At 40.0% G+C, this 23,373-nt stretch overlaps 1 protein-coding gene across 2 annotated transcripts in view; it reads left to right on the plus strand.

Moving 5' to 3' along the window:
- Pde7b (phosphodiesterase 7B) overlaps positions 1-23,373 on the plus strand; it is a 314,676-nt gene that overhangs the window by 78,720 nt on the left and 212,583 nt on the right. For both annotated transcript variants that reach the window (XM_075947938.1, XM_075947946.1), the window contains exon 2: positions 14,978-15,038. In XM_075947938.1, coding sequence (XP_075804053.1) covers positions 14,978-15,038 — 61 coding nt within the window. The remainder of the gene's footprint in view (positions 1-14,977; positions 15,039-23,373) is intronic.

A 23,373-nucleotide genomic window follows, 5' to 3' on the forward strand; every position in this document is an offset into this window, starting at 1 on the left:
TGTAGACCAGACTGGCCTTGAACTAAAAGATCCACTTGCCTCTGCCTCCTGAATGCTAGGATTAAAGGCATATATGCATCATCAAATCTTCTTACAGGTTTGCCTTACATTAAATATTTGCCTTTCCCAAAGGTCAGGAAATGCATTCCATTTTTTTAAATGTAAAAGCAGCATGCAGATCACAATCTTTAAATAAACTAAAGGTGAATAATTATTTCACATAAAAAGCATATGTACCCAATAAGCAGCTACGTGAAAAACACAACCAGATTGTGATTTTTGAACTTTATTTTGAACCAAATTCCATAGTTCTAAGCCTGTATTTATTAATTTCAGCTAAACAGTCTGTTTCCATTTTTTTTTAAAGCCAATCCTTGCTCCTCTGAAGTGGAAAGAGTCAAAGACCTGGTTAAATAAAAGACAGTTGAGAAGATCATACAACATCATGATGATTTATTTGTGGGGAAGGAAAGCTAGAAGAAATCCTCTGGGGACTGAAATGAAGAAATGCTTTGAGGGCAGGGGCTCTGAAAGAAGGTCAGCATCACTGAAAGTGAAATGAGGGGTGGACGTGAGGAGTAAGAAGCCAACAGGGCCGCTGGGTATTACTTCCTGATTCCAAAGGCTCAGTATCTCCATTGTAATAATAAATAAGTAGAAGTGGCCACAACTTTTCTCTTGCAATGATAACATATATTATGAAAAATATAACAAGGGAACGGCCACTCTCTTGAAAACTAGAAAGCAAATAAGATTTCAACTTGAGTATAATCCAACAATGACCTCAGAACTGTGTACAGCATGCCACTGGGAGAACATTTTGAGAATTTTACTTAGCTGGGTTCATACCCTTGGTAGTACCCAGGTATGCTGGTGTAGGTGTACAGAGGATAGTGAGCTCTGTATAATGAAAGAAACAAATGTATATCACAATGAAACTTGGACATCAAGAGTAAAGTTTCTGCAGAATAAAGCATTGCAGTAATAGGACTTTAAAATGGGTGCTAAGTAAATATTGTAAGACCTGTGATGTAAACACAGTTATTCACACTGGCATATAGCCCATTCTAGAGTCAGAGTGGGGAACAAAAATAAATTAGACCTACACGCAGAATAGTCTATGCATTATTTTCTACTTAAAGTGACTAAAAAGATGTTTAAGGAGTATGTTAAACAAACAGTATAATTATGTACAAATACTTGAATAAAGAGGTTAATAAATTATGATGATCCAAGCAGCTGTATCAGTGAGGTTTTTCTAAAGGATCAGGACTGATGGAATGAATACATATTCTAGAGGGAGTTTATCAGATTGGCTTAGAGGATACAGGGTCTATAGTCTAACAGTAACTGTAAACTGGAGAGGCTGACAGCAGCCTCAGCAGGTCCCAGTCTGACACTGAGGACCTGAAGAATCACTGTTCTTAAATCTACACTAGAAGGCAGCAGATTCCAATGTCAGCAACAGCCTCAAGGAAGTAGATGCACTAACCAGCAGGGAGTGAAAGCCAGAAGGCAAACACAGCTCTGCCTTTCGCTGTCTTCTTTATGTCTGGACCACTCTTATAAGTGCTGATCCCTCTAGAGGAGTCTCTTCCCTGCTTAGTTAATTCTTCCAGAAATGCCTTCACCAACTCACCCTGAGGTGTGCCTCTTAGTTAATCCCAGAGCCAGTAAGTTGACAAAATATATTCATCAGGATTCTTAAATTTCACTGTGAAGTGCACTGGTTCTTTCCAAGGCCCCCTTACTCTTTTGTCTACTTATTTCTAGTCCTTTTCTCTTTGGATTCCATAACTTTTGTGATGCTAAATTCTGACTAAATTTACCCATGCCCAAGTCTTTAACAACTTACAGTTAAATCAATGGTAAAACTATCTCTTTCTATTTCTTCTGATACTTAGTCTCTTTTGGTGCTTACATTTTCACTACTAAGTCCTCCTACAAGAACATGAATACTAATAAAAATTCACATTCCAATCAGTAATTATCTGCTTATGAAGGAGCACAAAGTGTCTCAAGGAAGAAAACTGACTTGAGCGAGAATTCACAGCACAATCAAGGCCTAAGATCAAACCCTAAGAGGCCCTTATACAACCTTCTACTCAAATACTTGAAATACTTGCTAGGGGACATAGCCTCTATTTTCCTGGTATGAATCCTAATCTTTTAAAACAAATTTTGTGTTTTTGTTTCATGTGAATATTGCTTGCTGTTTTTTTTAAAGAAATAGCTATGAGATTTAGAGATGAAGCAATGCATATTAATCCCACTTTGTTAATCCATTAGTCTTAAAATGACAAAGGCTAGGCTATATAAGCATGAGATCGACGTGTCATCTTTGAATAGTGGCATCTGGAAATATTGGCATAAAGTACCTACCTAATGAGTGCTCCTTGATGCATGGTTGAAGAAAAATTGATACATATCATAAATATACTATATATATATCACATGTGTGCCATATACATAGATATATAGATAGACATTCTGTAGGGGGCTGCAGGCAGAAAGAGACACCTGTGGGGGCTTTTCAGAGAGAGTTATATTTCAAACGATAACACTTGGAGAAATTTATGCTCTCAAGAGGGATTCCACCTATGGCATTCACAGTAAATTTGTTCATTTTGTGTCTTTGTTCATATTATTGCTTGCTGTTTTAAAGGAGAAATAGCTATGAGATTTAGAGACAATGTAATGCATATTAATCCCACTTTGTTAATTCATTAGTCTTAAAATGGCAAAGGCTAGGCTATATAAACATGAGGTAACTTCTTAGAAGAATCATGGCATCAAACTGATTAACTTGAATTTATTTTAAGGTATAACTCTGCTATGAGTCACCTCTGTAATAGGATGCTTGTCTGATATTGCCTGGTTCAGTCTCCACAAATGGATGCACACACACACACACACACACAAATGTTCTCCTTTTAAGAGTCCCACCATCTTGCAGTTTTTACCTTGACTATCACGATGTATTAAATGGGTAGGTATACTTTCGGCCAGCTCATTCATTCCATCTATTGAGCAATATTCTTTGAGAACTTAATATGTGATAGAATTTCATCTAGATGTAGCGGAATAGCAGGAAATTAGAGGGGGGAAATCCCTATCTTAATGAAGAGAGGGAGAGCCAAGATGAGATGACTTTCAATTGTTCTCTTGGTGAACATGTAATGTCAAAGAAGAATATAGCTATTTTCAGATTATTCAGTATTTTGTGTTCACTTGAAGCTTATGAAATCAGTCATTTCTCTGAGATACTGGATTATCCAGCTCTTACTGGGAGTCGATTGCCTAGTAGAATTTGCAGACATCTCTGCCCAAGGTCAAATCTGTGTTTCAGAGCTGTCCTTATGGAAACGGCCAATATGACTTGACCAGTAATTGGTTTTTGATTGTTCATGGGAACATCTGAGTCTTTGGTCTCACGAATGGTTATACAACAATTTCTTTCCCCTGTGGAAAAGAGTGTGTTCTTTGTGGCTCAGAGGTCCTGTGTTCATATGTTGGGCTTGATCTTCTGGAAGTGATTTTCTCTAGGGCTGGGGTTATTTAATTCCAAGGACTGGTTTGAATTTCTTTTAAAACTATAAGTATATAGGATTACATTTAATTGTTGGTTTATGTACAGAAACATTGTGGCACTGGGCTGCAAGGAGCCCGTTATAACTACTCCTTTGTCCTGAGTAAATACTCATTCAGTTGCCGTCTGGATGGGGTCCCATGAGTCTCTGAATCGTGACGCCTCCGCAAAGATTGGGGGATATTGCTGATATTATCTATTAAGCTTCTGCCATCTGTAGGGACTCATAAAGTAGCTTGAAAATTGCAGGGTAAATAAAGAAAGATGAAGTCTCAAGCTTAGGCCCTTTGGCCAGATGGCTGGAGTGTGGCAATTAGGAATACGTGTTTGTTGTATAGTGATTGTCAGGACTTACTTGTTGGTGACAAAGAGGAAGACAGAAAGGCAGGTATTCTGAATGTTCGCTATGTTAGTGCCGCAGGGATGGCAGTGACTTGCTACAAGTTCTGTTGGGGATGTGGCAAGGATGTGGAGTCTGATTCTGGTTCAGAGCTCTCTGTCTCTGTCTCTCTGTCTCTCTCTGGATGTCTCTGTGTCCCTGTGATTCTCTCTCTCTCTCTGAAGGTGATAACTGTGTAAAGGAATGGTTTTTCTGCAATACAGCGTGCTCTTCCATGAGACCACGTCTGTTCCCACGCCCTAGTTGTCCTGTCTTCTGGGACCCAGGTTTTGACCCAAATCCCTCTTTTCAGGATGTACTCAGCCTCAGCCTTTACCCTATGCATGCTTTTGAAGGCTATGGTCTTTGGAATATATTTCATGTTCAACTTGAAACTCAAAGTAGCATTCTCGCTTCTACAATCTCTTCTTCCCAAAAGCCTTGTAAATTTGCTAAACATAAAACTATCTGACTGAGCCCCTTGGGGATATGTTAGCAGGCAGGAAGTCAGAAGAGATGAGCTGTTCTGATGTCCCTCTCAAACTTGGCTGATTGTCACAACTAGAAGTATTAATGATAGTAGCAAAGATGTCATGATATTCAGTAAGATGGTCTCACTTTTAACAGGACATTTTCCCACCCCAAAGCATCCACAATGGGACAACAGCTTTGGTCAGCATGTATGGTTGCTATACTGTGCTCCATCATCAGATCTTAAGGAACACTGTGGGGAACACTCCACCACGTGGAGCAGAGGCTCTATCGCTTCCAGTGGCTTCATTAAGTAGAGTCCAGCACAGTGTTGACAATTCAGTCCCTACCACCTTCTCCAGCCTCATGTTTTCCAACTCCAAGATCCTTCCAGTTATCTTAATCCCATCCTTTTGAACCCATTCTGGACTTCATTTCCTCAATCACCTTCAGTTCTTTGCATCTACAATTATGCTGCTTAGAATAAATGACTTCCCAGTTCATCTCATCCTTCGATCTCAACCAAGGAGTAACAATGATGCTTCTTCTCTTCTTCTTATCCTCAATCTTTCAGAAGCTTTTCCATACTGAGCAGGAGATGGACAATTTGATGCCCCATGAAGAAACCATTTCCTAAACTCATTTAGATCCTTTACCCTTCCTCGGTACCAAGGATAAGGATGCAGGAGGAAGGCTGACCATAACCATCCATCCACATCCACCTCTGGACCTTAGCTTTGCAGGTTTCCCTCCTTTAGACTAGTGCTCTTCATCATGGGAGGAGAAAAATATATTTCCTCGCCAGGCCCTATGACTTATGAAGGAACTTTGCTCTGTAAGTCATGTAGAGCGCCCTCAAGTGTTCCCTCTTTTCTACCACAAACTACGTTCATAATGGTCACATTATAGGGTCTACAGTAGAGAGGTGTTCACACACTGACTAACCTTTTTATTGCTGTACCAAAACATCATAATGTATAAACGAAAGTGTTTCATGGAGGGAATTCTTGGGTTCTAGAGGGTTAAAGTGCATGATCATCATAGTGGGGAGCAGGCAGGCAGCCATGACAATGGAGCAGTAGCTGAGAGCTTACACCTGATCCACAAGCAAAAGGCAGAGAAAAAGAGACAAAGATAACTAGAAAAGGTATAGGCTTTGAACCCTCAAAGCAACACACCTCCTCCATCAGGGGCACATCTCTCAATCCCTTCCAGTTTCACCAACTGGAGACCAAGAGTTCTAATACACAAGCCTATGAGGCTACTTTCATTCAAACTATAACACACACACACACACACACACACACACACACATATATATATATATATATATATATATAGAGAGAGAGAGAGAGAGAGAGAGAGACAGAGACAGAGAGAGAGACAGAGAGAGAGAGTCATTATCAGGGGTGTTCCTCCCTCATCTACACCTTGAGACTCAGAAACATAAGCCAAATGGGCTACAGATCATACAACTACTAAGGGCCAGGTTTGGGATTTGAACCTCAACATGCTAAAATGTTTTCATGACATTTACTTTTCTGTTCTCCTATACCTCTTCCTGCTTCTTCCACTATTTCTTGACTTCACCTTTAAAAACACTTTTGGTTATGGCTGGTCGTCAACCCTGGAGACTCTAAGATAAAAAACAAAATATGAAACTGCGCTGCAAAATTCTCACTCAAGTTTTGCACTGTTCAGATTTGGGGTGCATGCGTTTGTATCTGATACACAGGATTTTGCAGAGCCCATACCAGGATTCCCCCCACCCCAAAATCCTCAGATCCAGGTGTCTACTCATCTACTCAGTTGCAATAGCTGGATGTGCTTGAGAGAGATGTGTCAGGTACACTCTGGGCCAACAGTCTTCAGATGCAGCTGTTCTAGACTTGTGCTTGCCTGGATGCTAGGGTCATGTTAATGACATGGTGAAAGAACAGTTTTCAATGTGCATTTCAATGCATGCCAGCTAACCACCCTGTGTGCCATCTGACCCTCGCATCTCCCTGAAGGAGGTCTACCAGAAGGACATAGTTATTCTAGTGCCTGCTACTGTCTAGGGTCAGAATGACAGAAAACAGTTCACTCTGGACATTTTGCTTAGTAATTTAATTCTCATCCTCTCACTCTCTCTCTCCCTCCCTCCCTAACCAGGTTTTCCAAGTTTTGGTTCATAATAAGTAGTTTTTTAAACATTTAAAAATAGGGGTCTGTAATAAAATGCTGAGCGACTCTCTGGAGATTGCTGCTGCTGGCCGTTCCCTAATAGAAAGCATACGCCATTGAGCTAACATTTTGTTCTTTGACTAAGGAATAAACAAAGCTGTTAAAAGCAGGTAGGCCCGTTTCCCAATAGCAATGGCATAAATGTCTTTCAAGTCACTCCTGACCATGGCTAATTAGAGCTTTTGGAGAGGTGGCCCTTCCCGAGGGTCAATCCAGGTTAGGCAGACCACAGAGTTGCTGTTGGCAATTGGCGACAATGGATTTGTTAAGAATTTCTGCTTGGCTTGGGGTGATGATTTGGTTTTTTTTTTTCTCCCTCTCCCTTTTGCTGTTGTGTCTCTTATTTTGACTGGCTGAGGTTGGGTTGGACCACGAGGCCAGGATCCAAAGGCCATGCCAGCTTGTTGCTGTAGATCGGCACTGACAGATCGTTGAAAACTTATTAGCCTGACGTTTTAACAGCCTGCAATAGGATGGAAATCTGCTCCTTCGCAGGAAGGAAAACACGAGCCCGGGCTGAAATCTGCCCTACTTCCAAATCTGTTGGCCTCTGGTACCGAAGCGCTGAGGGCTGCCACAGTGTGCAGAGAGGAAGGCCTGACGGTGCCACCCACACAGTAGGTGGGGCTGAGAAAAATACTTGTGGACTTGAGCCACTGAGAAGAAAGAGACCCTGAAAACATATCCTCCTGGAGCGGGGACGCTGCCCTGCCTCCACACAAGGTGCTAATGGCTTCCACAGCAGCGGTAGTCAGCCTTCCACGAGATTTCCACTGGGCGGCTGGAGAGTTCTTTAGGTCGTAGCCGTTCTATGGAACAATTCAAGAAAAAGGAACGAGGGCTACTTCAGGCTCTGGTACCTTTAGGGGGAAGTTAAAATAAGAAAAAAGATTATAGGCAATACCATTGGTCGAAGATATACGATGTGGTTAAATTACAATTGTTTGTCACAAAACTAAAAGAATTCATTGTTTCCACTCTCCCAAAGCAAACCTTCCTCCAAGGCCCGAAAGACTTGCAATTCACTGTAGGTCCCTACTTTCCTCCAGCCTCACCCATGGCTACCAGTTTGATTAAGCCCTCTACTATGACCCCCGTGGTTTTGCTCCAGTCTTTGGAAACTCCTTATCTGATCCTATAAGCTTTGCTCAGGCATCTTCTCCTGTGATGGGGTACAAGTGTGTCTCTTGATAGCTCGTTATTATCTTCCAGGCCCAGCCACAGGTCACCTCTTTCTTTGAAGTAGAGCCTTCACGGCTGGGTACCATAACTGAAGCATCCCTTCACTTTGTATATTCTGACTTTATACTAGGCTATAGGAAGACCGAATGTAGGCTTGAATCTCAACCCATTTGGTACCCACACTCACAGGACAGTCCTTGCACAAATTTGGCACTCTTCCAATGTCTTTTATGAGTATTCACTTATTTCCTAACTTATCTGGGAGACATTAATGGGTTTCAAGTTCTGAACCCTTTGTCTCAGTAGACGCCATACCTCATGGATGCTCTTCAAATGTTTCCTCTCTAGCCCTGCCCTCTATGGGCCGGATATTAATAAGCACCATCCTGCTTTCTGCTTAGGGAAACTGTAAGATGGGAGGAAAGCAAACCAGAATTACCTGGAGCTTATTGGTTATTTGTTTGGCTTTGTGTGTGAAGCTGAGGACTGAACCGGAGCCTTCATACTGTTGAGGCAAGGGCTCCACCAATTGTACCACATCATCATCTTTTGGGTTTTGGCAAGGCAGTCTTGCCTTTGCTGTTCAAACTGACCTTGAATATTCTATCTACCCCAGGCATGTCTCTATTTTGTGATCTTCCTGCCTCTGCCTCTTGGTTGTTGGGATTATAGGGATGTGCCAGCCTGACCGTTAGGAAACCAATTTTGAAAGATCTTCCTAAGGTTTGAACCTTCGTTGTCCCATTGCAACTGCATACAGTGTGGCTATGGCTACATAGCAGCACTCACTAAATCCTAAGCACAAATGACCAGGCAGTATATTCCCTCTCAGGCTACTGCAGGTTCTAAAGTCCGGGGACTTCCCAACTTTTTGACCATGGTTAGTTTTTTTTTTTTTTAACTCAAGAAACTCAGTTTTGATGTTTGTTTGTTTGTTTGTTTTCCAAAATGATCCTGGTTTGTGTTGAGGATTTGTTTTACTTTTGTTTGTTTTGTGAGAACGTCAAGCACAGTCAGAGAGATTTTGGGTTTTTTTTTTTTTCCTACAGTAACATCCAATATTCAGTCATTGGCTTTACTGATCTCAAGAGGCTGCTGTGCCAAAAGTTTTGTGATCCCTGGACAGCTGCCATGTGCTGTGTTCTTGAAATCAACAGTTCGGTGGTGGCTGCCCATTCTCCACTTTCCCAGTGCGGTCCACCAGCCTCCTGAGCTCACAGCCGGCTTAGCCAGTTTGCAGTCCTTTGTAGAAGCCCAGACTGTGGCCAGATCCTCCAATAATTTTCTGAACACTCGAGTCCCTTCATCAAATCAATCTAAAAGCAAGAGGAGTGTAAATGTGGAAGGACTAAAATCAGAGAGTCATAACTTTCCATCGCCTTTTGATAGTATTTAACATTATATACTTGCAATAAACTGTTCCTGCCTCCGCTGATGCTGACAGACGCTTCCCAGCAGAGAGGGGCTCTGTTTTCAGTTGTTGGCTGCTGCCCTCTCTTTTCTCAGACACAAGAAGACTTTTTCTAAACAGATTAGTTGGAGGGTGGCTGGGAGGTTTCCACAACTAAGTGATAGCAAGTTTCATAACAGTATAAAAAAATGCACGAAAACCAGAAAAATAAAGTATCAATTGTCTGAAGAAAGTGACGAGTTAAACAATGGGAATAAAATGTGAGCCCGTCACTGCAGCTAATAATTCCTAGTGAATATATTACTGGCATTGTAACAGTAGTATCACAGCAGATCTAATTTTTCTTTAAGGAAAACTTACAAAAAGCTGTTGAGAACTTAAATGTGTTTTCTTAGATTACTGCTATTGTCAACTTTCAAACTATGAGAAAGATATGGAAAAAATGCAATTTACTCAAGAGATACATATTTTATTGTATATTTTACTGGAATACACAATTTTAGTTAGTGGAAATTAAACGTTTTACATTTAAAATGTTGCCAGCTTTAACTTTGAGATCTTTTTCTATTGTTGAGAAAGGTTATTATGCTATATCCTCAGTTGAGAAAATAAAATGCACACGCGTTTATAGCATAAAAATAATATTTTGAAATATGTACAATTGTGGTGCGAACACAAAAACACACTCTCAGCAGCTTCCTAGTGTGCAGTGTATCTGAGGATTGTCGTTGCATGTTGTACATTGGTCTGTTGATATTATTCTCCATGTGTAGGTGAATCCTTGTAACCACTGAACTCTTCTTCTCTGGCCATTGGTGACTGCTATTCTGCTCTCAGCTTTTACAAATTCTGTTCTTTCAGATTGCACATATAAGTGAGATCATATGATATTTGTTTCTCTGTACTCAGTTTATTTCACTTAGCATGATATCCTACATATTCATTCACGTTGTAGCAAATGATAGAATTACCTTCTTCCCTTCTCTGACTAAATAATATTCTATTTTGAAAAAGTTCTCACTGTCCTTAGGCATCCAACCATTGATGTTCATCCCTTATTATAGCTATTGTGAATGACAGATGTAGTATTTTAAAACTTCCCTGAACAAAAGTCAAATCCTAAGCATAATATACAAAACTCTTAACTAATACTAATTGGAAAACAACTTGCAAAATATTGACTTTTAAATTCTAAGTATTTCTTCATTTTTAATCCTGAAAAGTACTATGAGAATTAGCACAGAGCTTTAATGAGTGAGTTTAAAGTTTATCCTTATTTTTATACTTCAATTTTGCCTTTAAGGTTTGAATATAGTTCTTCCTTGCAGATAGTGAGTTAAAACTAAATTTCAGATGATTCTATAACATAGATAACATGACCCTACTTTACAGCTAGGAGAGCAGGTTTGACCCTAGATGATAGAGAAGATGAGAGAAGGGAGCAATGGACTTTGAGATGAAGTCTGACTTATCTAATGCTTGAGCTCTCTGGTAAAAAGCCAGAAGCTAATGGGTGAGTAAAGGGAATGTCTGGAGACACAGTCTACCTAGCCAGTGCTGTAAGGAACAACAAAGTAGCCAATATCTGGGAGTCCATAAATCTTGGTTATGTGTCTGTCAGCTGTCAACCCAGACTCTCATTCACTAAACAGAGTATTCTGCAGGAAGTGCTCCTGTCTCTGCCTCAGCTTTCTACTGTTGCAGGAGTATGATGAGAGTAGGAAATGATAGCCTGATAAGACTTAGAACAAATTCAATAAATGTTAGCAAAGTCTGCATCCAAGAGCTGCCAGGGGTCTGACATATAAAAGCACTGAGGATACAGAGGACATGTTAGGGTCACTCGTGATGTAGTGGGTTGATTCTTCATGGTCTGTGAAGATAATGGGCTCACATGCATAAGTTCTCACGAAGTGGAGCCTACGTGCCTCAATGAGCATGTGCTAGGAAGATTTCTTTATTGCTAGCATGGCTCCAACATCTTGGGTTGTCATTGCAATGGCTATGCCTTGGTATTTATGATTAGTTTTCACTGGAATTGTTGGACAGGTACAAGATGATCTGGCTATTTCAGACACAGAAGATAAAACGGAGATGGACTCTCTAAGAAGTCAACATAATTCTGATTATTTATGACCAGAAGTCTTCCAGAATCAAGATGCCCAGACAGGAAGCCTCAGCAAACATCACTAGAGTATGAATGGAAGAGGGTTGCCGACCTCACAACCCAACAAAACACAGGGCCTTTCCCTGTGCTGGAGTCTACAGTTGTCTTAGATGGGGGACCCTGTGGTTTAACCTAATTAATCTCTTAAACTAGGTCATTGCCTGAGCTGCACAGTTGAGTATAAAGGAACCGGGCAGTGAAGGCCTGGTAAATGCTACTATGTGTCAATGAGAAGGGAAAAGGGGACTGTGGTTTGGGCCATGTCCTGGGAATGGTCAGGTTCCCTTCTGGACATTACTTTAAAAAACTGTTACTGTCATCAGGCAACTTTGAAAAACCAAAACAGTTAGAGCTAGTTAAGGGTACCTCCTCCATTTTCCAGATGTGCTAGAGATATAGACAAGGAAACAGAAGCCCTCATCCTCAAAGGAAGGCCACAACACTTCCCATTTCTACTTGGTAATGAGCTTCTCTGGTCAGTGAACCCAGGCGGGGCATGACTTTTAGGGAACACGCTCTTCTTGGGAGTTTCAGACATTCCTCCCAGCTTCATCCATGACCAGGGAAGAAAGATCCAGATAGCCAGACACCCACACCTATTGAGAGACACATCTCAAGATGCCAGTAACTTATCGTAGACTTGGGAAGTTATGTAACCTCTACCTACAATGCCATGGAAAGTCCCTGCAACGAAAGAAGGGCACCTCTCCCACGGCAGCATACATATAAGCTTGTCATTAACCCAGACAAAATACTGTTAGCGAGTTATTCCGCCAAGAAGTTGAAAGCATCTTTGAAATCTCTGACCTTTCATCTAAAAATAATGGTTAACTCTTTTGGGTTGTAAGCATACCACTTTAAAAGGCAGGTGATGCAGAAAATAGGTCCTGGCTATTTTCAAGGGCTTAACCTCGGTCAAAACACAAACAAAACAGGAAGAAACAGTAGGGTCAGACTGCATGGATCGTTAATCTCCATATTTGCTCCCTGACCTAACTTGGTGGCACTCATCAACATCCCCATGCTACTTCCAAGGAGATGAAGCATGAAGAGATTAAATGGCATGATAGAGACCATACTAAGTCAGCAGATGACTCATTCTCTGGGCTCCCCATCTGGAGTTCAGCACCCTCTTACCTTCAGAATCCAATGCCCTCTTGCAGCCTTCTACTGTGCCCAGACTTGTTCTTCCAAGTTCCACCTCTTGACTGCCTATCAAACCTTGCTTGCTTTCCCAGTCTCTGAACCTGCTTTCCATCTCTTACACGGTGTGGATCAACCTAAAAAATGGTTCTCTCAGCTGAGAATTTCAGATTTATCTGTAAAGAATTTTGAGTTCCTTTTCCTTTAGGGAATAGAGTTAACCAAGCTGTGAACGTTGAAAGAAAGGGAAAAATGGATCGCAATGCCCTATTGCCGTTCTTCTTTAGAGCAAAGAAAACATGGGCATGGTGGTTCATGCCTTTAACACCAGCACCCAAGAGGTAGAGGCAGGTCGATCTCTGTGAGTTGAACATCAGCATTAACTACACACAGAGTTCCAGACCAGGCCAATCCCAGAACTACATGAAAAAAAAATAATGAAAAGGAAATAATTTAGTAAGTGGTAAGAATAAGTTATAAGAACAAACAATGGCCTCCGTGATCCCAGAGACACTGAAGCAGACCTACATTGGACAAAGAGCCAATTTGATATTCAAAATATTGGATATGTCCATTTCATTCTTATTATAAAATGTTTCATATAAAAATGAGTTTAAAGAATAATCTAAGGAACAGATAATATGTAGGCTCTCTGATCTCTTCTCCACACCCTATATTTGATGCCTCGTTTATTATTCAGTTCACAGTTTTCTTTTTTAGAAAATTAATGTATGCATAAAAAATGTGTGCTATTTTAGGTGTTTTCAACCTCAGAATAGATGGAGTCTTTTTAGCATGATATTACACTTTACCGACAGTGTTGTGTGCGTGCATGTGTGTGTGATGCTTGTGTGTGTGTGTGTGATAGGTGTTCATGTGTGTGTGTGAAGTGTGTATGGAACATTGTGTAGACATTGAAAGACAGTTTCAGGTGTTGGCCCTAACCTTTCACCATATTTTGAGACAGGGTCTCGTTGTATTTCACCACTGCACATGCTTGGCTAGCTGGCCCACAGGCTTCCAAGTATTTTCCTCTCTCTAGTTCCTGTCCCACAGTAAGAGTACTAAGATTTTAGCTGATGCTATTTATGCATGGTTCTACATGGGTTCTAAGGAGCCAAGCTTAGATCTTCATTCTTGCACTGTAAGAGCTGTCCTCAACTGAACTATCGCTCCATCTCTAATAGAATATTTTTATAACAAGTATAAGTTTTGTATAATTTGGAAATTATGTATGTTTGGCATTCCATATTGTGAGTATAATGCATTTTATATAAATACGTTGTGTACTATATGTGCTTTTAGGGTATATGAAGCATTAATTTATGTTTAATTTTAGGAGCACACTCATGAGTGACATTTTTCTTCTCCAAGTAGAGCACTGAAGCTGTTTTTGAAGATTTCTCTAGTTAAAATTCTACAAAATCACTTGCTCTATCACAATGCATGAACTTTTCAACTTTGCTAGACTTTGCCAAATTTTCTGCAGTGATTATTTTATACCCTAGCCCGAGTATAAAAGCTTCACATTTCTCTGAATTCTTTAAAATACTTGGCATTTCCAGTTTTCTAAATTTTGTCAAATCAGTGAGTTTTTTTAAAACCCTTTATCTTAAGTATAATTTATTTATTCCCAATTATTGGTATAACCTAATATAATTTCTGTGTTTATTGGCCATTCAGATTTTCTCCTTATGAATTACGTGCTGTATCTTTTATCCATTTTTCTGTCAGATTCCTTATGTTCTTATTGCTTTGTGTGGTTCATTTATAAACACAGATACTAATCCCATTTGTCAATCATATTCATCATGCAAAAGTGGCCTATTAAATAATGGATTGGATTGCTAAGTTTTGCTTTGCACAACAGTTTTCAAATGCAAATGAAAACTAAGCTATAGGCAAGAAGGTTGTTACTCCCTGAGTCTGGGAGTTAAGGAAAATCCTGCACTGCCTCTGCATTTCCTTAATTTGTCCTTTTCTTGATCTCAGAGAGTTCAACACTGGCCACTCAACTTTAATAAGAACTTTATCTGTGTGTAAAGTGAATAGTTCAGAACAATGTCAATGCTGAAAACCCTAAGATGGAACTTGGATTATTGAGCCTGCTAAGTGGATGCTTCACTGAGACAGAAACTGTGAGGAACTAGGTACATCCCAAACCATGACTTCTCGTGGGAGCATGAGTCAGCTGTTAGCAGAGACATGAAGCATGTTGGAACAATGCATCCTAGACTAACCTCTAAAAGACTTCGCTCCCAGGAAAGTCTCTCGTTACTACAGAAGCCCCAGACAACTAAAGAAAACAAAAGTAGACTAATAACATGATGATGTCAGTTGCATGGATATATTGGCTTGAGAATTCTCATTTGAAATCTTAAAGTAACTGAGGCTGTCTTTCTGTTACAGAGGTGTGGCGAAATCTTGTTTGAGAACCCTGATCAGAATGTCAAATGTGTTTGCATGCTAGGTAAGAAGGCTTCTTGTTTCTAATGTATTATGCATGTTGATGTCATATGGAGCCAATGTTGTTTCGATGTCTTACCGACTGCCTCTTATTCCATTGTAAGGAGGCGCATCAGTGCACTTGTGAGTTTATAAGCACCATTAATATATTTGTAGAGCACTAGAAGATGTAAAAAGGATCTTTATTTTACATCTTGGTCCATTTTTCTGAGTCACAATGCTTCTTGGATCACCAGGACAGCATGCTATTGTGTGCTTTGCATTTAAGAAAACAACAAAAAAATGTGATCAAAATGCAAGAAAAATCTCCTTACCATACTATGTCTGAGATTATAAGATAAATAATAAAACAGTTAGATATTACAACATCACAAGATGCTCTCATTTATAACACCTATGTATATGTACAAACTAATTAGAAGTCAACCCAATTACCCACAATGCATCTACATTTAAATAGCAATAAAATAACAAAACTTTTTTGGGGGGGATGATATAGCATCAATGCCCTTTACAGACTCAATAAAATATACTATCCTGCTAAGGAAGAAAGTCAATAGTATTTTTTCTCACTATAGATTAGAAATGAATCCAGCAAAGTGTATGAGTGACATACTTAACCACCACGTGAGAAATGGTGTAGACCATGGCAAGGTTCTAAACTGTAGAGCCTTGGGGCTGCTGTAGGTTTGCCCAATGAGTTTTACATTGATTACAATGTAAAATTTGCAGTAGCAAGGGCAACTGAATGGTCTCAACTGCTTGGTTTACATAGACATTTGCACTTGTTCATTAAAACTACATCATAAACAAGGTAAAGACGTAGTCATGTCAGTATCATCCATTTTCTCTAGGCTCCTCATGTTAACAGCCTAGGTTATTGGTAAAATGACCCAAAACACACACACACACACACACACACACACACACAATTAGGTAAATAGAGGAATGGGAAGATCTGTCATTCATAACTCAAGATGATAGCCAAACTAATAATTAAAGGCTACGCATGACTCAAAAGTCAAACATGAAACAGGTATCACATTTGTCTAGACTTCGAATACTTCCTATTCTCTTGTACTGCTATTTAATAGAGAATTGTTGTGTAGAGTTCTCATATGTTTTGAATTAAGAAGAAAGTTTGTAGGGCTACTAGAACCTGGACATTTTAGCAGAGGCACATGAGTGATGATTACAGCATTCTTCTGCATACTGCTTTCAGCTATTCAGTGCTAGGTTTTACACTTTATAAATTCGTCTAAAGCACTAATATCCCAAGATATTAGTTAGAAATTATAGATAAAAGTAGATGGTAGACAGAAAGAAAGAAAGAAAGAAAGAAAGAGAGAGAGAGAGAGAGAGAGAGAGAGAGAGAGAGAGAGAGAGAGAGAGGAGGGAGGGAGGGAGGAAGGAAGGAAGGAAGGAAGGAAGGAAGGAAGGAAGGAAGGAAGGAAGGAAGGAAGGGAGAAAGAAAGAAAGAAAGAAAGAAAGAAAGAAAGAAAGAAAGAAAGAAAGAAAGAAGGGAAGAAGCAGAAAAAGAGTTATTTGTCCAGCAATGTGTCCCAACCTTGGATTTGAGAAGGTGTCCTATGAACATGTTTTATCTATTCATCATTTAGTTCATTCAATTCCACACAAAATCACAACAGAACTATTGTTTGAGTCCTTCACATATAAGAAAATGGAAGCAAATGCTCCAATATTTCAGACCATTTACCACAGTGAGAACCACTAAAGTAAGTTTACATTGTGTATTTCCACCTGATCTAGTAACTTGAATCAGTCGCTAACTCATGATGCTGGCAAAGCCATTGACATCATCAACTTTGGATAAATTTTCCTAGGCTCTGCTTCTCTTGTAAGTGCTTGACTAATAACTATCTAGGAGAAGGGTGGCAAAGGACTATCTAGTACCGAGATTTCCTTAAAGGAAGACCAATTGCCTCTCCATCATTTCTGAGTATATAGTGTGTTTTCTATGCCTGCCAGTGGGCATTCTTGATGATCACATGTATTCCCATTTATTTGGAACATATCACTATTAATCAGTTACGTGTTTCTGACTACTACCATAGCTACTGCAGCTAACTGAGCCCCGAAAGTGACAAGTGAAAGGTATCCTGGGCATCTTACACAGCTCGGTCATTTATTGTAGGTCACCTAAGCGATGTCTGGTCTCTCACAATACAGATATCTCTGGCATGATCAGTGCATTAGTCATTAGCCTTGTAGAGTTCATTAGCTTCTCTTAATGACACAGAACTAAATACTACAAAAGGGAAATGAGAATAAAAGTTCTGATTGAGAATAGGGACTATTACATGATACCTGTAAATACTGTGTATTTATAATCTATAATACAATTGGGGTGTGCAGAGGTCAGGGTAGACACTTGGAGTTTCTCACACAGTGGAAATTGTCTATGTCCTGAAGGATGTTACACTGAAGAGGCATTTATTTATCCCTATTTATCCCTTAAGGGAATTGACACAAGTTTTAATTCAAACTTTGATAAAGTTCTTTGGCATTACAGTTAAAAGAATACCAAAATCGAGCTCTCCTAGTATCAATATTGATGGATCAATCTGTCATTAGACCACTGCCTCAGCAGGACTTCCATGCTCTGAGCTGAAGAGAACAAAAAGAGTTCAAAGGATTCATTTCTTTAAGAGAAGCAAGAGAAATTCACGTTATTATTGCATGTAACTAAAACCGAGACCACTTTTTTTTTTATTTAAGAAAGAATGTCTGTATGAACACTCCACAAAGGGCATCTCCTCTGCCTTGTCTTAGGCACAGTAGGTTCCTTCTTCCTTTAAGAAGAGCCTGAAAATGTGTCTTTTCCCCTTCCTGAAAACCTTCTTGAGAAAATATTTCATCTACAATAGCAAACGATAAGGTGTCTGGTACTTTAAGGGACTGTCAAGTTTTAGAAATGTTTTCTCAGGTGATTTTGTAACACTGCATTGAGTTAATCAAAATTTCCAACTAAGAGAACAAAATATATCCAGTCTGTATTTCTGAAAACTTTATCTTGGATCTCTAGGCTACCCAGTGTTAAACCCTGATGAGGGCCAACCTAAGCCATCCATATCTTTATATTAACAAGTTCATGGGCCTTTCTTTTCGGGTTCCTCTTCCCTTCCTTCCTACATTCCAGATTCGGGCTATGCTCTGGCCTCAGCATGCTTGATACGGAATGTGCATGAGGGTCATTAACCAGGGACAGGTTTTCAGGTCCTCTTCTCTACCAGTGAATACTCGATCATTATAGCAAGGGTGGTGGCAGTGTTTGTATGTTGAGTTGTCTACCTTGTGACTTTCATGAATAAATCACCCTCTCAGAAAACCTTGCTGCTAGCTCATTATCGTAACTGATACGTAAGTGTCATAATCACCTTAAGGGACTCCAAAGCACTAAATCCAATACAATTTTAAGTGAGAATCAACTACTGTCCCGCATGGTTTTTGCAGAGACACATTTCTAGTTCAGGAGAACAGGACAGGCGAGGTTTGAAGGCAGATTGTGGGCTGCACAGCTGCCTGTACTGAGGACTAGCTGCTTAATCCTTAGAATTGTTCAGGGAGGCCAACCGTGGCCACAAGTCAGCACGCAAACCATAATAAGTGGCTCCTTTGTTCTCTGCTTCACACTGAGGTCAGTGACTTCAAGCTTCCTCCATTACAAACCCCATATCTACACTCAAACACTATATACAGATCTCTCTTCAATTCTAATCAACCTTAAAGCTTATATTAAAAGATATGCAACTGTAAGGCAGAATTTGAACCTTAATAAAATGTAAGGAAGTGATCCTTATATAAAGGAAAAGAAACTGACAGAGCATTATCTCCTAATTTTGGAAATAAGGCATGGACTGTGCCACGTTACTAAAGCTACTTTCCAAAGGTATGAAAGTGTTGGCCAAAAAGAATGGAGAATATTTAAAAGAATGATTGGTGTTGATTCAGTTCTCATTTTATGTTTTAGCCATGTTCTGTAAACTTAGACACTTTCTTTTTAAAAAGATTTCTTTTAAACAAAGAGAGAGATCGCACGTGGTACTTCTTTCTACTCCCATTTCCCTTACTTTTTAAGTAGGGTTCTATAAAAATAAAAATCCTTAATTTGTAGCTTAAGATATTTTGGCTCAGTTTCCCATTTTTCATCAGGGCTGGGTTTTTTTTTCTAATTTGGAATATTCTGTGGCTTTGCTGCTATTTTATACTGGAATCCATTCATGCTGATAAGTTGTTTTGCTTCTGAATGTTCTGGAAGAACTTGATTACCTGTCTGGCTTACACAAGATGCTCACGTTAGACATTTGAAATTTGCTATATAAACGCTGAGCTGGATTGGTAATTTTCACAGTAACAGGAGACCTTAAAGTCAATATTTTATTTTTTAATGCTCAACACAAGATAACAGGGTCTGTGTTCCAGCCCCGGCTCTGAAACCCTGACTGTATGCTCTGCTCACACAAGCAGCTTCATCTATTCCAGGCTACCATTTACAGTTTTCCTACAAGACAGAAAAAGAAATATCTCTCTCTTCTAGATCTAGGGGTTTTTAACCCATGATAAAATGAGAAATTTTACAAAGTAATGCCTATTATGGGACCGGCCCTAAATATTAATTATCTACCAATAAATTGATAAATAATAAACAATGATTTTTCTTTTAAAAATTAATTATTGATTGAGGCCACTAATGGTGCTTTGAATGTGAATCAAAAAACTGAGACATTGTGCAAACCTGAAGATGACTTTATAAATATGAATGTGTTGTTCAAAACTACATGAACTAGATTTCTTCGAGCACCTTCCATTCCAGGACACTATGGGAAACAGCGGGAACCAAAGACCAGTGGGGAGCAGTCTCTTCTTTAAAAGGATTCCAATCCAATTAGATTCAACTTTTGAAACCCAAAATATGAAACATGAATGTAGGAGTAACAGGTGACTTTTTAAGGCCAAATGTATGGCGACTTCAAAGAGCGGAATGTGCAAAGTGGAATGGGAGGAGGCATGGGTTTAGCTCTGAGTGGCAGGACTGGGATGATCTAAGGGTCCCCCTCAAAACCCAGATAGAGGAATAGGAGGGTTCAAGAAGTGTTCAGGCCACCCACAGGGTAAAAGAAGACACTGTAAATGAACAAAAAGTTCAGTGGAGATAACTGGCTATTGGCATCCTCTCCCAAAACGACAGACATCTTAGCTGGTCAGCAGCTCTGGACTTTTGGGTCTGGCTAGAGAGATTAATTTCTGTTTATCTATAAAGGATCATAGAATGCTCTGCAAACTCACTTCTGCTGTATAGTATTGAGCAAAAATATAAGCCAGTTACTTATAAAATGAACCAATTTTTTTATTTTATATGTACGTGTGTTTTGCATGCTTGTAAGTATGTGCACCAGATGTGTACAGTAACTACAGAAGCCAGAAGAAGGTGCCAAATGTCTGAGAATTAGAGTTCGTGATTTTGAGCCACCATGTGGATCCTGGAAACCACATCCAGGTCCTCTATAATAGCAGCAAGTGCTTGTAACTTCTGAGCAATGTCTTCAGTCATGGTTGCTTATTTTTTTTAATACAGCATCTGATGATGCAGCTTTGGCTATCCTGGTACTTACTATGTAGCCCAAGCTAGCCTCAAATTCACAATGATTACCCCACTCCCCCAGCCCCCACTTTCTGAGTATGGAAAATTAAGCCACTATGCCAAGTCATTTCTGATGGGATCTTTTTTTGAGGAATAATGAACAGTTTTGGTATATTTTAAATATTAAACTATCTCAATTTGTCCAAGCCAGTAGACCTTTCCATGTACATGGTTGCTGTTTAGAAATAATTAATACTAGAAATGGTAAACAAAAATATTTATAAATCATTTTATTGGTTAGCAAAGGTTACTGTAAGAACTAGTTTATGTTCACCTGACTTTAAAACTAAGGTCCACACTTGAATTTTGACTCATCCAAGTTATAACATCTCACAGATTTGACTTTTAACTTACATGTGTGAAATATGTCATTCCTATCATTTCATCCCCCCGTTTTCTCTTTCCCTGTGTTTGTTTAAGTGAGGAAATCTCTGGGCACTATTTTCTAACTGCAACAAAAGACAAAATGGAGTCGGGACATTCCAAAGCAAGAGCAAAGAAAGGGAAATTCCCAGCATTCCCCCGAGCCCTGCTTTGTCTTAGCATCAGCCTTGCACCGGATGGCAGGCTGCGTATTTGTCCACATACTCCATGCTGTCCCTCGGCCTCACCCCATGGCACATTACACACAGAAATAAACATCACGGAAGCGAAGACTCGGTTTTGATCCCTGCTGAGCATTCAGCACCTGGAACATCTCACTGCCCGTTTCCTAATAGGAACCCAACATTGGCTGAGAGGATCCATGCTGATGCATTTGTGAGAACAGCGCAGTCACCTGCAGGCATCGCTCAAATGTGCCAGAGCCAGGTTGTTACAGTAAAAAACATAAATAAATAAAAAATAAAAAAAAAAAAAAAAAAAAAACCTCTGTTAGGATCTAGCATAGTCAACATCCAGGTCAGATTCTCCGGGGACAAGACAACAACTCCCAAGAACAACATTCTATATCTCTGGATAAGAAATACGTGGTTCTCTACACATAGGCAATTAGAAGGTGTCGTGAGATTGTGAGGTGGAGAAGATTAGCAGCATTTGTCAGGGGCTGCTGTATGCCCCACCCTCTCAACCCTCTGCTGAGCACCAGGAGAACTGACGTGATGATGAGCAAGGCAGAACCCCTTCTGCCGCTCAAATTACTCCTGGGCACGACGGAACACTGTGTTGAAGAATGAGGAAGCTCATTATTTCATTTTCTCTAGATTTATATTTTTAAAAAAAACAGAAAAACATTCACCCTGAGGTTTACGCTACTAATCTTTACTCGATAATCCTACTGCTTTTTCAAATGTTATATTTGAAAGTCAGTATTGTATTGCATGAGGAAGCAAATCTCCGGGTTCCATGGTGGCTTTCCACAGACCGTTGCTGCTTGCATTGCCACAGCAACAACAGATCTTGCTTTTCAATGAATGCAGCTGGGCTCCCGGGCTCCAACAAGAGCGAGCTGCAGCATAGCAAATCAAGAAAAAAAAATCTACCTGAGCCCGAGTTGTCAAATCCAAACATGATAGAAGTCTTATGACAGCTATGTTTTCTCCCTGAAGGTAGAGAAGGTGAGGCTACACACCCCCATAGGAAGCTGCAGTTGAAAAATGTGCAATTAGCAAACATTTGTAGATATGTACTGTGTGTCAGCCTGGAGGAACAAGGACAGTGAAGTTCAGCCTTTGAGGGAGTTATGGTTAACACAAACAATGGCATCATAGCCTGCTAAACCATAAAGACAGACTTCTGTCCATGGGAAACGGTGAACTATGTCTGGAAAGACCTGGGGCCATATGCAGTAAGGGACAAATGAGAAGCGGCAGGGAAGCCTGGGGAAGCTGAGGTGGGAACGTCTTGGGAAAGGTGTTGTCTGTTTTAGGCAACAAAGCAAATGACGCATGCAACTCCATGTGGCCAACTAGAGACTCTGCGAGAAGGTAATTGTGCCTGCAGAAAAAAATAAAAGGGAAGAAATAGCTAATTAGATATGAGGAAGAACAGGACCAGAAAATAAATAAAAACTGCAAAGATGCCTAAGTAAAGGATCTACAGTGTGACATGAGGCTTTAAACAGCTCGTCTACTCAGAGTTGTGGATGTCCAGGAGGAAGACAATACGAGAAAGACACCAGTTTAGGAAATTATAGCAATCATCAAATGAGAAATGTTGAGTCCTGCCTGAACTGAGACAATTGTCACTGAAGACAAAAGATGCAAGATACAGGAGTCTTTGAAAGACTGTGCTTAGCTCAGGTTTCTAGTGCTGTGAAGAGACCATAGCAGCTCTTATGAGGGAAAGCATCTAATTGGGGCTGGCTTACAGTTTCAGAGGTGTAGTCCATTATCCTCATGGCAGGCAGCCATGGTGCTGGAGAGGGAGCTGAGAGAGCTAAGCCTTGATCTGCAGGCAAAAGGAAGTGAACTGTGTATCCTACCATGGAGCGTGAATTCTAATTGATCTTGATAATAAAAACCCAGAATTAGATAGCGGGGTAAATGCTGAAAGATCAGAGCAGTAAAGGACCTAGTCCCTAGAGAGACCTTTTACCCCTACTGAATCCTCAGACCAAAGTGGGCAAGATCCTGTCTCCACAAATCCTCAGACTAAATGCCCTGAGTTCCTGTCTCCTCCCACCTTGTATTCCTCTCTCTGCCCGGCCATATCACTCCTGTGATTCAGTCTCACGTAG

The sequence above is a fragment of the Microtus pennsylvanicus genome, chromosome 1 (assembly GCF_037038515.1).
Source record: "Microtus pennsylvanicus isolate mMicPen1 chromosome 1, mMicPen1.hap1, whole genome shotgun sequence".
In the NCBI taxonomy this organism is placed as follows: Eukaryota; Metazoa; Chordata; class Mammalia; order Rodentia; family Cricetidae; genus Microtus; species Microtus pennsylvanicus.